This window comes from Crocodylus siamensis, chromosome 1 (assembly GCF_052110815.1).
Source record: "Crocodylus siamensis isolate JL-2025a chromosome 1, ASM5211081v1, whole genome shotgun sequence".
Classification (NCBI taxonomy): Eukaryota; Metazoa; Chordata; order Crocodylia; family Crocodylidae; genus Crocodylus; species Crocodylus siamensis.
The window spans coordinates 14,071,094-14,087,129 of NC_143395.1; the positions used below are offsets into that span (position 1 = coordinate 14,071,094).

Below are 16,036 nucleotides of genomic sequence, written 5' to 3' on the forward strand. Positions count from 1 at the left end.
GGGAATGTGCCCTAGCCCCCTTGTGGGGCGGAAAGGGGCATGGTCTAGCCCTGACCTGGCCATGTATCAGGGAAAGGTAGGATGGTGAAGGGAGGGTGTAGCCAAGCCTGGATCCAGCTATGCTTGACCTAGCCCTGCAGGGAGTAGGGGGTGTGGCCCAACTGCAACCCACCACATGGGGCTGAGGGCTTGGGGATCTCAGCAGGGGAGGGAGGCAGTATTAATGGTCTCTTAAACACTAACCTGTTAGCTAACATTTAACAAGTCTATAAAGTTAGTTAAAAAGTTAGTCTAGAAGGGGGCACCCTGCCCTGCCTTCTGACTAATTTTGGATTAACATAGCTAACTGTTGCTCTGTACTGATTACTCAAACTCAGACATCTTTTCATATATTCCACAAACTCCTAAGAGCTCCACTTCTATAAAATAAAGTCTGTATTACAAATCACAATAGCAAAAGAATATTTACTTCAAAAGAAAACAGAATACATTTAAAACACATTCAGCAGCATATAGTTCTACAGTTATATTGCAAAAACCACTTTTTTTTATAAACTAGACCCAATTCTAAACCAGATTTAAGATCACCAGATATAATATTTAATATTGGATGTAGCCAAGTCATTATTGTCATAATACTTTTCAACATGTTTATCAACTACTTACAAGTGAGCTTCAAAGCAAAGTATTCAAAATAATTTAGCCACAAATTATTATGTATCCAACAGGTGAAAGCTTAAGTGCTATAGAGGAAACTGAAGAAAAACATAAACATCTAAATATATACATGCATTTACCATTTTTATTCCATTGCAATGCCACCATTTCCTGTAACATCTGTATTATAATTTTCAATGTAACATTATTATATAGGCAAACATTACAATATATTTACGTATGTTGCATATACATGTATACAACTTGAATAAAGGGTTACAATCAAGTAATCAATAACACAAAAAAATTTCAAATAATCAAACCTGATTCCATTTATTTAGGATCAAGTTTGATTAAAAGTAAATGGAGAAAAATCTTTGGGAATTTCAGGCTTAAAGATATGCTCGTTTCTTTCTAAATTAAAGTCCTGAAAACACAGTTGATTCAGTTTAATAGGAAGGTTTTATCTTCTCCCTGCTGGTCTGTATGGAACAAAACTAATGAGCTGAAGTTTTTAAGAGAAGAAAATAGCGCATGGGTGACATGCAAAAGTAGCAGCTGCACTGACTTTACTGAGCTGGGATCTTCATCTCAGATCAAAAAATTAACCCCATGCTTATAAGAAAATCCATATCTACCACTTACCTAATACATATAAATTTACATTCACGTGCATTTGCTTAACCAAACAAGTAGATAATGGCAAAAATAAGAACCAATATCCTTAGAATACAGCACAATCCCCAACATTAAATTTAGTCACCTCTATTTGAAAGTAAGGAGTTTGAATCTTTTTCTCCTATCCTATATAAGTTTCTAATACAATATTTTCAGAAGTAAATAAGATACACCATCAGTCTTAAAGTTTCAATCTTTAGAATATTTTGACTGAAATGAATATACTCTTTCAGAACAAGGGTTTGACGATGTGTCATTTCTACCCTATATTGAAGTTAAATGTAAAGTTCAAAGTCCATCAACATAAATAAGAGTCTCACAATCTGATACTTAAACTTCCGACCATGAAAGTTAGAAATATACCAAAACAAATGTCACTGGCTTAGTTTAACTATATAGCTTACAAAAAGTTCCATTAAACTATCATATGGAGAGATAAAAATACAAGTTTCTCTAGGATGCTCAAGTTCATTGACAAAATGAAGCTAGTTGAGTCTAATGACAAGCTTCCATATTGTTCCATGTTGTTCCAAGATATAGAACTCTGCTAATCCTCTTAACTAGAATGCCGAATTGTATCATGCAAGTATTTAATCTTTGAGAACATTTTGTATGCCCCATAATAGCCATGTTTATGTTTATAATACATCCCTCTCTCTTATGCATATTATATATTATACGCATACATACATGCAATTAAAATTAAATTGTTAAAGTTGAGATATAGTTATGACCCTGCATTTTCATATACATTTAAAATATTCTGAAAAGATTTACATTTTCATTTCTGACCTAAGGTTTTTATGCCTTGACCACTGTCCAAATGTAAATTCTTGTTAGTATATAAAGCAAAGTGTTTTCAACAATTCTGGAGTTGAGAGAGAACTGTTTGAAATTTAAAATAAAGTAAAAAAAACCCACACATTATGAATTATATAATTTATGTAATGTTATGCTTAACCTTTATACTGTGCACTGACACTTACTATTCAAACATTAATTTGATGGCATCTCTTCCCTTATCTTCATTACTCCCATTCTGGTGTCCAGATCAGAAGTCTCGTAAGTTTCACGCAATGACTCTGGACTTTTCTTTTGAGTAATACGTTCTGTGCCATTCACTTTACATTTCATATCACAGTGCTGCCTATGCTTATTTTTGTCAGTATTGAGCTCATCTTTTGCACTGCTTTTATCATTATTATTTGACTTTGGTTTCTTCCTCAGTTGTTTTCCAGCATGTGGTTTAGTGGAATTCCTTCTTGATACTGTACAATGGTCCTTGTTATCGTGTAGATCTAGTATTTGCTGTTGAGAGTTCTCTTCTTCAACTGGCAAAACAATGTTTTCCCGACAGCCAAGTTTTCGTTCAGAAAGTTGCAAGAGTGAGTGCTGAGATTCACATTTAGATTGTGAACCTGCTTTCTCTGATTTTGTATGAGGTGCAACAAAGCAGTTTTTACTTCTAGTGTAGACCGCAAAGCCAGCACCAACCAGGATATCGGCTAGACTTCTTTGCTCACATAAAACATCTACCTCTAATTTCATTCCAAAACCATACTGTTTAAACTGGAAAATCAGACCTCCTTTACTCAGAAATTCTTGGGACAAAAGCTTAGCTTCATCACTCCAGTCGTTCCCTTTTGCAGGATTCACCCCAGATAAAAAGCACGAATAAGTTAGTCGTGGCAAGCAAGCAAGTTCATCTGGAATGATTTTAAGTTTATGGATATCAGAATAAGGGATGTATTTTAGAAAGCCATAATCAATAAATGTAAGGAGAATAGAGTGATTTAAAACTTCCGTCACTTCCACCCTATTCCACTGTGCTTCCAACTCAAGCTTGATCAGGCAACTCACACCAGGAGTCACAAATTCCTGTGGCAAAGCTGGCAAGTTATCTGGAAGGTCAGAGAGTAGCATGAACAAAGTTTTCATAGTGTCAAATAAGTCTTCTAACTGAACACAGAAGTTTGAAGGATCAGTAACTGTAGCTGCAAATCCACGGTACTGATTACCACTTTGCAATAGTGACCATGTAACTGAATTTATCCTGAATGACATCATAGAGTGTACATTACTTGCACATTCTGAACAATTCAGTTCTTTACTTTTATCTTGGCTTGAGATTTGATTCAAATGTTCCAAAAGTAGAATCCCATCTATTAAGATTTCTACTTCCCAGATACAAGAAGATTCTAAGTATCGTAAAAACAAGATCTTTATCTCACGATGTGCAACTGTCTGCACCACATGGTCAAATGGTATTTTACCTGAATTTTTAACCCAAACCCATTTACATGAAACAACCTGTTTAGGAATACTTCTGATCTCATCAGAGAGCATTTTTGTATTATGCCAGGATACCATTTCACACCTACCACAATCCACAAAAAAAACAAAGAGTTTCTTTTCACTCTCAACCTTTTTTATCACTTCCGATCGGTACCAACTCAGTGTTCTTTTAGATTTTGTCAAGTACTCTAATCCTTCTTTAATATTTTCAATGGCAAGCAAGCACTTTTTCTTTACTTCTTTGGCAATCATTATCTTTAAGTGACTCAATGTTTTAGCATTTCTAATTAATTTTATGCAGAAGTTTCCACATTTTGAAACATTAATTATTTCAGCTATTTCTAGCTGCCCAGCATTTAAATCTTGAGAAGGAATTTTAGACAGATTCTCTGAGGCGTTTCTAGGTGTTTCTAGGAAACAAAGATGTTTGTCAGCCTTGTGTTTATTTGCATCTTCAGATATTTTCCTTCGCACAGGGGACTCTTCAGAGTCAACATTTGTGCCTACACTGTTTTCCTTGGTTCTCATTTCCACATCTAGTACTTGGGTTTTCTGTAATCCTGAGCTGCCTTCCCTCTCCAGTAAGTCATTAGCCATAGACTTTCCATCACAAAGTATATCTACTTCCCACTTTTGTTCATGATCTTGCAAAAACACACAGATGATGGGCTTATTAATCACTTCTCTGGCAAAGTAGAACATAAGTTCACTGCTCCAGGTTCTATCGGGAGAACTACTTTTTAATCTGCTAAGGAAACAGTGGATACTGAGCTTCGGCAAAGTTAAGAACTTTGTTTGAATCCTGTAGATTTTTGATGAATTCACAACTGCTGTATTGCCATAATCAATAAATTCTACCTCAAAAGATTCTTTTGATCTAACAGCTTTAATAGCTGCTCTATACAGAGAGCAATCAACTGCATATTCTGCAATAACAAGATCCCCAGCTACAAACTGATTGAGACAAAGTTCATAATCCGTATTTACTGCTCCTTTATTGAGTTCTTCTGCAAGCTGAATTAGTAGATTTTCATCATCTGCAAGATGAATATAGAAACTTGACAAGCTATTTAGATTAGAAATATAACCTGGTAACTTAGAGTTCGCTTGAATATTACGTGGGGGCAGGTTTATACACTTGGGAAAACTTACTCTACTACTCTTTTCTTTGCCTGTGTAATTTAGTTTGTTAGTATTTGTTTCAGGCATGTCATCTGCAGTTGTTTCCCCCATACATACAGCAGAACCATGCAGCAATTTGGAAGTACATTTTTTATCTGTACTTTTCCTTCTGTGTTGCACAGGCAAGTTCACGATATTTTCAGAGCCTAGCTCCTCACTGCCATTGAATGTCGACAATTTTAAGGGCGCATTTTTTTGCACCGTAAGCACATCCTGTTCTTTAGCTTCACACCCCTGCTTAAAGTCAGGTTGAGAAGTTGTATCATATACTTGTTTTTTTGTTTCAGTTTTCAAGCTCTCTCTCTCAATACTTGTAACATTTGCTTCACTGAATTGTGTCCGTAACATTTTGCTATTTGCAGCAAACTGTTCAGTACAACTTAGCGCACGTCCAGATTCCCTTGTGTATTTTTTAACATACTCCGATAACATTTCTTTAATTCTTTTATTTATCTGGAGATTTCCATCATACAGCTCCAAACCAATCTGGCCATCTGATTCTCTAGATACAACTACTGCCTTCAGGAGCTTCCCCATAAAGCTGTCCTCAAACCATCTACTGACTTCTGTTGGAATCTCTCTCTCTACAAGATCCGGCAGGTAACATTTGATGGCTTGCATGGGTGTGAATAGTACATCAACAGCATTATTTGGAATAGGTATCAGTTTCTCTCTCTCTACCATCTGTTTATTTCCAAAGTCCACAAAATAGACCATTGAGTAGGATGACAACCCCACAGCAGAAGCTAAAGCTCTATAAAACAGTCCATCTTCAAAGTATTTTGCTATGCATAATCGTATATTGCTACTGTCATATTTTGGACTCCTTGGCATTTTACTTATCTCAGCAGTCTTCAGCATCAATGCATCTATGATATCAGCGTTTCGATTAAGCTGGCAATAAAATTTTGAAGGGCTACGTATGTGTGTTAGATATACCTCCTCTTCACTTCCAATTTTTACATCAAAAGATGAGTAGCAAAAACTATACAGAAAAAACAGTGGTCCAAGTTCTTTTGTTAACAGGGATGGGACACACTCAGGCTCTGTGAAAAACTGCCGCGTGCTAATAAATAGAGTCTTTAAATCAACTACATTACACAAACAGTTAGGACTTATAAGAATTAGAGCATAAATTATGCACGTCAGTTGCCCACAAGATGCAGAAGTGAAGTTTTCGAAGTCCCTACATGCCTTTTCAGTCCAAACAAATGGATCAAACTGTGAGAATTCTGATACATTTTTAATACTACATCTAAATGCTTGACTTTCCAAACTTAGAAAATATGGATGAATCCCTTGAAGATCTTTGACTAACACTCTTTCCCTATTTCCATAGTCTACAAATATCACATCAACTTCAGTTTTAGATATTTGTTTCACAATGGATGCTCTGTACCACTTCCCATCCTTGGAGTGTTTGGCAACACAGGCAATTTGTCCAGCTGTGTAAGGACTGCTGTGCACTTCATAGTGATTCTGAATTTGTTCCATCAAGTTCATCAGCTCCGGTAATTTGCTTCGTAACTGACATGAAAAATCTCCTGGAGAATTGATATGTGAACATACGACATCAATAACTGTCCCTGGTTTGAATATGAACTCTGTATAAGTCTTCATAGATTGTCTTCTCCCAGATACCATATGATGCATTTTAAATATAGCACTTTCCCAACTTGGAAAAGATGCAAAAGTTTTATTGGCTGCAGGACGAATGTTTAATAACTGTATGTTTTGACAGGTATTTCTGCTTGCTGATTCACTCTTTTTATGTGTAACAGGCATGCCTTGTGCATTTTTATATATTCTGTTTTTGTTCTGGGGACTTGGAAGTTGAGGATTTTTTACAACGTCCAAAGGAGAATTTGGTTTCTTTTCCCAGTACTCAGCATATCCAGCCTGGACCATAAGTGTGACAACGTTCATTTGTTTCAAGTCATTCATAAATTCTGCATTCACAATATACTTTTCATTTTGCTTAGCAATGACATGAAGCAGGAGTGGTTTGTTAAATACCATCTTTTTAAAGAAATCAGTTTCCTTTTTAACCCATACATCTTCTTTGGGAGATGCATGAGCAAGTTCACAACACAAAGCTAGTGCTGGTAATTCACAAAACTCTGGAACCAAAGTTTTCACATCATGAAACGGAACAGTATCTGTATTTCCAAAATCCAAAAAAAACACACTAATGTTTACACCGACCACTTCAGTGATAATACCCCGATAATACTGCATATCTTTGCTATATCGGGCACAGCAGAGTAAGCCAGGCTTTGGGTTTTCAACAACTCTATCATTAATTCCACATTCATTATACACACCTGCAATATTTTTCAGCATGGTTTGAAACTCGTTTTGACAGTCAGCAGTCTGAATCCAGAAGTCTGATGGACTCAACACATACTTCACAAAAGCAACATGATTAGAATTTATTTTCATTTCTGCCATTTTGCATTGGACTGATAAAGGGTTCTTTTCAATTATGCAGTTTCCAGTCTGTTCAGTATTGCCAATAACATTTGTACCTGATACACTATTTTCACCACAAGTGGACAAAACTGCCTTAGAATCAGAAACTGCTACAGCTACTTCTTCTTGTTTGAGATATTTAGCATTAATTTCACGTTCTTTACTTTGTAATGTAACATAGTATAAACGTTCATTAGCACTGAACAGATCAATGCATGCATAGACAGCAGTCTGCCGTACCACTGCCTGTTTAAATTCTTTCATTTGAAGATTCATTGCAGCTTCATTCTGATCACTGCAACACATCAGTGCACATGGAAATGAAACCATTGGTAAGGAAATGAATTCTGATTTAAGCTTCCGAACACAATTTGAGGGCACAGCTTCACTGTGGCCAAAATCCATGAACCAGACCTTTATCTGGTTAGCAGAGAGGAGCTGCTGTATTACTCCTCTATGCCACTGTCCATTTTGTGTTTTGGCAGCACAGAGTACTCCAAAACTATCACAAGATGGAATATTTTCTTTACTGATAGCTTCATAGTACAAATGCATTGCTGCTGTCAGATCTTCCAGCTCCTTCTGCCATTTCAGTACTTGACAATAAAACTTACTTGGACTAACTGCAGCAGTTACTTTTACTTTCTCTATACTGCCAACAGTTAAAGGCAGAAGGAGATTACCCAGCACTGGTTGAAAATCTGATAAATTCTCAGCATTGTTGACAGAGAACAAATCTGGCCTTGTATATTTTTGCTGGAGCAAATCTGGCAATTTGTTATCAATTGCTCCTTGGGGGGATTCCTTTAACATTTCTACAATAAGACGAAAAGAATGTCCATCAACAAGTTTTCCTAAATGAAGTTCAAGGACATCACTGGTGACTTTTGGTACTTCAAGGAGAAATGTCTGGTAGGGTAAAATAGCTTGCACATGTCCTTTAATCTGTAATCCTATTAAAGAAGAAAAATAATTCACAGCTTTCGGACACCATTTTTCACCAACTGGAAGTATATTTGCAAAAACTCCATACAGCACCTTGGGAGGAAGCTGGAACAACTGACCACTCACAGAAGAAATGTGTGTTTCGTTGACTATTAGTACTTGTCCAATATCCACAAGAAACACTTCACAGACTTCTTCTCTCTTTTCCAACACTCTTCCTCTATGCCATTCTCCATTTGCATCCTCTACCAAACATGATTCACCAATGCCAATGTTGTCCTTTACTTTACATACATGCTGTATTTCATTCTGTAATATATGGTAGTCAAATTCACATTCTGTCTTAGATTTCCCCTGAAACGTCACAAGTATTTCTTTTGGGTGACATGCTACATGACTTATCATTAGGTCCACATCTAAAAATTTAGGTGATGGAGACAAAGAATCCATTTTACCTGAAAAACAAAGAAAAACTGTGAATCTGCCTCTTTTCTATCCATATTCTTTCACCCATTTTTATTTTGTAATGTAATTTGTATTCTATACATCTTTACTGGTCCATTTGACATAGAAACTTATTTAGATCAATTTGACTTCTACTGACTTTAAATTCAACTTGCTTGTATAACTGGACACCTGTGATTTCTGGCTTATTTTATCTCCCTGCTAGATGTATAACAGAGAGTGGTCCTAAGAAATACTCATCTGTTTCTTTTCTATCTACACCTACAGAGACAGAAGTCTCAATATTTTTCTAAAAAGAAAAGCAGAAGATACTTCTCAAGATATTCACACCATCTCAGGCAAACTGTGTGCCTCTCATTCTACAAATACCTTGGAGAGTGTTTAGGGGCTGAGTTGTGGATTCTTGCCTGCTAGATAACTTGAAAGAAATTCTGCTCTCATAAGCCACAAATCAGGAAGGTTGAATGTTCAGATCTATTATTTTAAAGGTTTTTAACTTATTTTGTTCTTTCAGATCTTTCTGTGAACCCGTGTTATAGTTATATACCTATAAACATACCTCCCTACATGTATCAACTCTGTTTGTGCATGAGTCTTTATAAGATACTTCCTAGCAGTAAGATTCCTCTGCTCTAGGCAGCAGTGTTGAGGCATCACCTTGAAGACTGTGTCAAATTTTGGGCTGCACAATTCAAGATGTGCAGTTTGAAAGTGTCCAGTACAGGGCAGCAAAAATGATCAGGGGTCTGGGAGACAAGACTTAAGAGGAAAGGCTGAAAGAGCCAGTGTTATTTACACCGGATAGAAGATTTAAAGGGATTTGATAAGAGTCTTCAAATGCCTGCAGGGTGATTATAAAGAGGATGGAGATAGGCTTTTCTGGGATGCCTGGACTAAGTCTAGTAACAAAAAGGTATTTTATATACATAGACATTCAGGCTGGAAGGGACCCCTGAGGATCATCGAGTCCAGCCCCCTAGCCCAGGGGCAGAAGGTCAGCAGGGGTCATAGGATCCCAGCAAGATAAGCATCCAAATGTATCTTAAAGAAGTTCAAAGTAGGTGCTTGTCTGGCAGCAGTCTATTCCAAACCTTGGGGCCTTGGACAGTAAAGAAATTCTTCCTTATGTCTAGCCTGAATCAGTCGCAGAAGAGTTTGTGACCGTTTGATCTTGTCATCCCTTGGGGCACTCTGGTGAACAGATGTTCCTCCAGATCCTGGTGAACACCCCTGATAAACTTATGGGTGGTCCCCAGATCACACCTGAGCCTGCACTTTTCCAGGCTGAAGACTCCCATTGATCTCAGCCTCTCATCATGAGGTCTGTTTTCCTGACCTCTGATCATGCCTGTGGCTCTCTTCTGCACTCTCTCTTCTCCACATCCTTTTTGAATTGTGGAGCCCAAAACTGGACACAGTACTCCAGACATGGTAATAATTTGCATTAAGCAGGAGGACAAGTTCCTCCTGTTTATTCCCCAAGCTCCTGGCATTTGTGTACAGGCAGGCAAGTGCCCTTTTGGGGGCCCTTGCCTTCCCCACAGATCGTTCCATCACCCTCCCCGAGCACAGATCAGCTCAGCCCCAGACTTCTTGCTGGGAAGAGCTCGGCACCACCTCCAGCCCCAGACCACAGCAGTAGCCTGCCCTTGCCCTGCATGCAGATCAGGGGGCACACCCCCCATGCCCTCCCGGGGTACATGCAGCAGGGGGAGCCATCTCCCACTTCCCAGCACCCCCCGGACAAGCTTCTTGCGGATCTGTCCCACACCTTGCCCCAGCTGTGCAGCACCTGCTCCTGCCCCAGCCCCAGCCCCACTCCCTTCCCCACGGCAGAGGCCTCAATCTGCTTCCCCCCAAGCCCCTTCCCTCTCCCCTTCTGCCACAACAGACTTACTAGCTGGACACTGCTCTCCAAGCTGCCTGGCCTTATATCAGAAATCAGATTGGTATCAGCCAATAGGGCTCGTTAAATATAGGTCGTCAGTGTCGGCCCAAAAAATCTGTATCAGTGCACCCCTAATTAGGACTTAATAGTGCTTATGATCTTGTAACTTTATATAGTGCAACTTTACAATATTTGAGTAATATAAAAAAGTCTATAAAATAAATGTGACGTTTAGTTAATAATTTTCAGTAGTCAAAGTCTGTCTAGTCTATTTTTCCCACTGTCTGAGAACAAGTTGCTAGGAATTGTTCCCTGTCAAGCTAAGGCTGTTTATTCAGAACAAAAGCTTGTCTTAAACAGATGCTTCTAGTCTAATAGTTAATGGTAATCTTCTGAGCATACTATTGACATAATAATATAGGCCTGTATAGGAATTTGTAGATAGTCCAAAAAACAGGGGAAACACATTCTTACTTGCTGCAACTTGTATTAACTGAATTGTCAGCCAAGTTAGTGTCTCTTCCAAAGTTTAAAAAATTTTATTTATTACTGAATTTGTTACTGGATACAAAGCCAAATGGGAATGATTCTGCAGAATTGATAGTAATTGCTGTAGCAAAGAGCTGAGAAAAAAATATGAGGAAACCCGGAGACAACTGGAGGTGATGGGAACAGGACTGGTCCCTTTTACCATTTCCTTTGTCGTAAAACAAGCCCATTACAGAATCTCCTCAGGCATTTTTCAGTTACCTCTGCAAGGAATTTGGATCAAGAGGATGACCTGCTGCCAGTGTATAAAGGTTACAGCTCCTACGCAGTGAGACTCCCACTACTGCAAAAAATATAAATATATTTAAAACAGCCAAAACAAGGAACTATGAGGAAGACTTGATGGGGATGGGGTGAAGAAGATGACAAATGAGATAGAAATTTAAGATAAACTAAAGCACTTACAAAAGGGAGGGCTGGACTTTCCAAGTAGTCCTGAAATCACTTGAATCAAGTATTTGAGATAATCAGTTGCTCAAAACAACAGATGAGAGCAATACAGAGTTGATGCACTCACCGCTGCACCCTAAACCTTCACAACCACCATGAGACTTGGCCAGAATTTAGGTACCCAAGTCCCAAAAGGTGATCCTGAAAATTCTCACTTCAAGTACCCCCTAACCCAGAGTGTATCTAAGGCCATGGATGTTTCAGGGAGTTTGGGTTACCTTTATGTCCCCCAGTTAGTGAACTTCTCCTTTTGCGTATGGCCAGAAACAATTCAGGCTTACAAGGACAAAACCTACCTCATTATCCAAGCCTGACAGGGATCCAGAAACTAGGCCTTCCTGTTTACATCCCCACAATGGCTGGGTCCAATAGGAATTTACAGCGTACACTTAATATTGTTGCAACTGCCACTTTCTTGTAAGATATGGCCAAATAACATGATAGTACTCATCTTTCATATATTGTGGCCTACTTATCAGAGTTCCTGCCAATATTTTAGAAACCTAGATTCAATTTCTTCCTCTCCCCTTTATTCTGGGTCGAGGCATACTCTCCAATACTACTGTTAAAACTGTGCCACTAAGCAGAGAATAAAGCTTGGCCAAGTTTCAATGGCCAAGAGAGAACAACAAAAAATAGCCTGACTCTGTAACCTGGTGTTCAGGACATTCAATGGAGAATGGAGTAGTCCTGAGTTTTTCAGAGTCCCTTGCAGAGGTAACTTAAAAATGCCGGAGGGGATTGTAAAATGAACTTGTTTTGCCAGAAAGGAAGTGGTACAAGGAACCAGTCCTGTTCCCAACACCTCCAGTTGTCTGAAGAAAAAAACCCCAAAAAACCAGCCAAGTCAATTACCTGTGCACACTCTTAACTCACCAGTCCAGGCACTGCAGCCTATCCATCCAAAAAGAACAGGTAGAAAGCCTCTTTCTTTACTAACTTCACAGCTGTGCCTAGAGAATGACACAAGGATCAGAATGAAACTTCAAGACTATTAACTTGAAAAGCAGGGGCACAGCGCCAACAATACTACATTCACCGCATTTCACTGATGCTTAAGAAAAAATATACAAGTAAAAATAACTGGTACAAAAGAAAAGCTAAGACATTTCATATAAGGAAATATGAGGCAAAGATGTGTGTGGTGATTATTTTTTATTGGATCAACTACATGGTTAGGATAGTTTTAGACAAGCTTCTGAATAAAGAATGCCCTGCAGTCAAAAGTTTGCTTAATACTAGCCCAACCAACCAGGCTGCTAGTATGATAAAACAAAATCACCTATAAAAATCCTTATCCATCTTAGCAATTTGTTCCTAAACAATTTTTTTGTCTGACGGAAATACATATCTACTCTCATGCATTCATAACACACAATACTACCACCACGTTGCAAAGCCAGAATGGGGCACCACTATATGAGGGACTGTTTAAATAAAAAATAAAAAGCTACCTCCTAAACTTACCATGTAAATAAACATGTCAACAACACTGAAAAAAGGAAACAAAATGAACAACTAAAATAACCAATGTCACAGTGACAATTACTGTGCTAGCTCATTTTATAGAAAAAAGAATTATAACTAGGGACCTACTTAATTCACTATTTTGCAGATTTTATGGAAACTATAAAATCCACAATTGTCCATAAAATCAACTTAAAAAAAACCTCAATGAAAACAAAATGCTAGCTCCCCAGTGAGAGCCAGCAGTCCTCGCTGCCTTGCAGCCTGCCCCAGAGCACGAGCATGAAGAGCAGAGTCCCCTAGTTCCTGCTTCCCCCTGGGGCCTCTTTGCCAAACAGTGTTGTGGGGCAGGGCTGCCAGGAAATGCCCGTGAAATCGGCTCTTCATGCTGCGACCAAGCCACAAAAATTCCTTCAGCTACAAATTAAGTGGGTCCCTAATTATAACCTTTTTTTTTCCATTTACATAGCACTAGATTATGTTATGACAGGGAACAAGTTCATTTAGATCACTAAAAACTCATTATTTAGCACTTTTGCAGTTCTTCAGAAATGGAAGACAACTCCTGAAAGCCCCAGTGTTGTTCAGAAAAAAACTTCATCAGCTAGACAATTGTCACCACAGCCCCCAAACTGAGGCAAGCGGAAAGGACCCCCTGCAAACAGCCACAAAACCACAGGTTAAGGGGGCTGCTGCCTCCTCCAGGACACAGGGAAGGACTGCCAGAGCAACTGCTCGGTTGTGGCCTCCGTGAAGAGATGGATTTCCAGTCTTGCATTTTTAGTAACTACGACTTTTTAAAAAAGAAAAAATACCCTGTACACACCACAGACACACAAACCATACGTCACACCCACACCCTCCCACATACAAACTACGTCACACCCATACCCACTTCTTCCCGCACCCTATATACCCCCATGTATACTGCACATCACAGCCCCACACATACCTCACCTCCACATGTATACCCCTCATACACATACCAGTTGCACCCCCACACATACACCTCATCACACTCATATACCCAACCCCCACACGTATACCCTCACAACCCCAAATGTATACCTGTTATGCTCATATACTCCACACCCACACTTATCATATACCCAACCCCCACACGTACACACCTCAAACCCCCATATATACCCCACCCCCTAAATGCACGTGTCACACCCCATGTATAACCCATGTCACACACATATAGTTTCACAGTAGGTAGGGTCGGAAGGGACCAGAGCATATCATCAAGTCCGACCCCCTGCCATGGGCAGGAAAGGATGCTGGGGTCAAATAACCCCAGCTAGGTGTTCATCTAGCCTCCTTTTGAAGACCCCCAGGGTAGGAGTGAGCACCACTTTCCTTGGAAGTTGGTTCCAGATCCTAGCCGCCCTGACAGTGAAGTAGTGCCTCCTGAGAGTAGATGTCTAGCCTGAATCTACTCTCAATCAATTTATGGCCATTATTCCTTGTTACTCCCACCAGTGCTCGGGGGAAGAGGGACTCTCCCATTGCCTGCCGGTCTCCCATGACCAGTTTATAGATGGCCACTACATCACCCCTCAGCCTTCTCTTGTGGAGGCTGAACAGGTTCAGGTCCCGTAGCCTATCTTCATAAGGCCCCACACCCCCACATATATACCCCACCTCCAAATATATACCCTTCATGCTCATATAGTCTAGCCCACATGTACACCCCTCATACCCCATGTACACCTGTCACACCCCCACACACATACCCCATGTCACACACGTATGCTCCACCCCAAGTATACCCAACCCCTCCACCTACACCCCTTGCACCCCCACATATACCTTACACCCACAAGTATACCTGTCACCCCACGTATACTCCATCCCCACACATACACCAGTTGCACCCCCACCCCCCATATGCCCCACGTCACACCCCGCATCACCTCTATACCCCCCTCACGTCACCCCCGCCCACGCGCTCCAAACACGTCACACCCACCCGCCCTCCTCGCTCGTGGGGGACGGTGACAAACACACACTGCAGAGGGAGCCGCTTCCCCCCGCCACGCCCCGGGCAGCCGCAGCCTCTCCCACTCCGCGCGCGCCGCCTCGCGCGGCCAAAATGGCGACGCAGGCGGCCCGTGTGGACGACGACCACTGCACAGAGCGCATGCGCGGAACGCGCCGGGAGCGGGGGGAGAACGGAGAAGGGCTCCGCGCTTGGGGGCGTGGCCGTGGCGCTCGCGAGGCGGAGCTTGTAATGACTGACAGGCCCGTAGAACGCCCGGGGGAGCCGCGCCCCTCAGTGCCTGGACACGTGGGGCTCGGCGCTGCCCGCGGTGATGATGAGGCCGGGGGGCGGTGTTACCTCTGCCTTTCAACCTCTCTTGCGTTTAATTTCCCTTAAAAACGAAAAGTTTTATTTCTAGAGTTATTTGTAATGAATTCCTGGCCCAGGCCCCAGGTTTGGGGAGCAGGGTTTGGACCTCCTGCACTGGTCCCTAGCACACTCACATGCACCCCATCACTAGGGGGCTGTCGCCAGCCCCTTCCACTTTCACCCATTTCCTATTTTAAGTGTCATTAGTACTGTATAGGTCTTTATCGACATAAAATTGACAAACATCCGTCTGACGTTGGCTGTTTTTTAAATTCAACTTGTCTGCGGGGGGGGGGGGGGCATTCTGGGGTGGTCCCTAAAATCTTGGGCCTGAAGCCTGCTGGCTTGTTCCCTTACAAGGAGCTAGACATGTGTTTGGCATCTGATGCCAGGCCCCTCAGCATTGCTCAGGCTTGTCCCCGCGCCAAGATGCTGCTGTGTCGGTATTTCTGCAAAAAAACAATATCTGAATCACAGAAGTATAGAAAAGTTAGGCTGGGAGTCACCTCCAGAGGCTGTCTTGCTCCAAAGCGTAAAATCTCTCAAAACCTCTTGGGATGGTTTCCACTGGCAAAACCTTCAGCCTGCAAATACCTGGCTAGACCTCAAGTAGTCTACATAACACTGGATGT

The 16,036-nt window shown here is 40.7% G+C and overlaps 1 protein-coding gene across 1 annotated transcript; it reads right to left on the bottom strand.

The window, feature by feature from the left end:
• Positions 1 to 2,331: 2,331 nt before the first annotated feature.
• TDRD15 (tudor domain containing 15) lies at positions 2,332 to 15,071 on the bottom strand. The gene is made up of 3 exons (XM_090031360.1): positions 15,024 to 15,071; positions 12,458 to 12,534; positions 2,332 to 8,684 (listed from the first exon to the last, which is right to left on the bottom strand). Exon 3 carries the CDS (start codon positions 8,677 to 8,679, stop codon positions 2,332 to 2,334), a length of 6,348 nt encoding a protein of 2,115 aa, XP_089887486.1. The 5' UTR covers positions 8,680 to 8,684; positions 12,458 to 12,534; positions 15,024 to 15,071.
• Positions 15,072 to 16,036: the final 965 nt, after the last annotated feature.

Bases quoted from the DNA above. Each gene is read 5' to 3' on its own strand.
- TDRD15 (XM_090031360.1), bottom strand. From the start codon at position 8,679: ATGGATTCTTTGTCTCCATCACCTAAATTTTTAGATGTGGACCTAATG.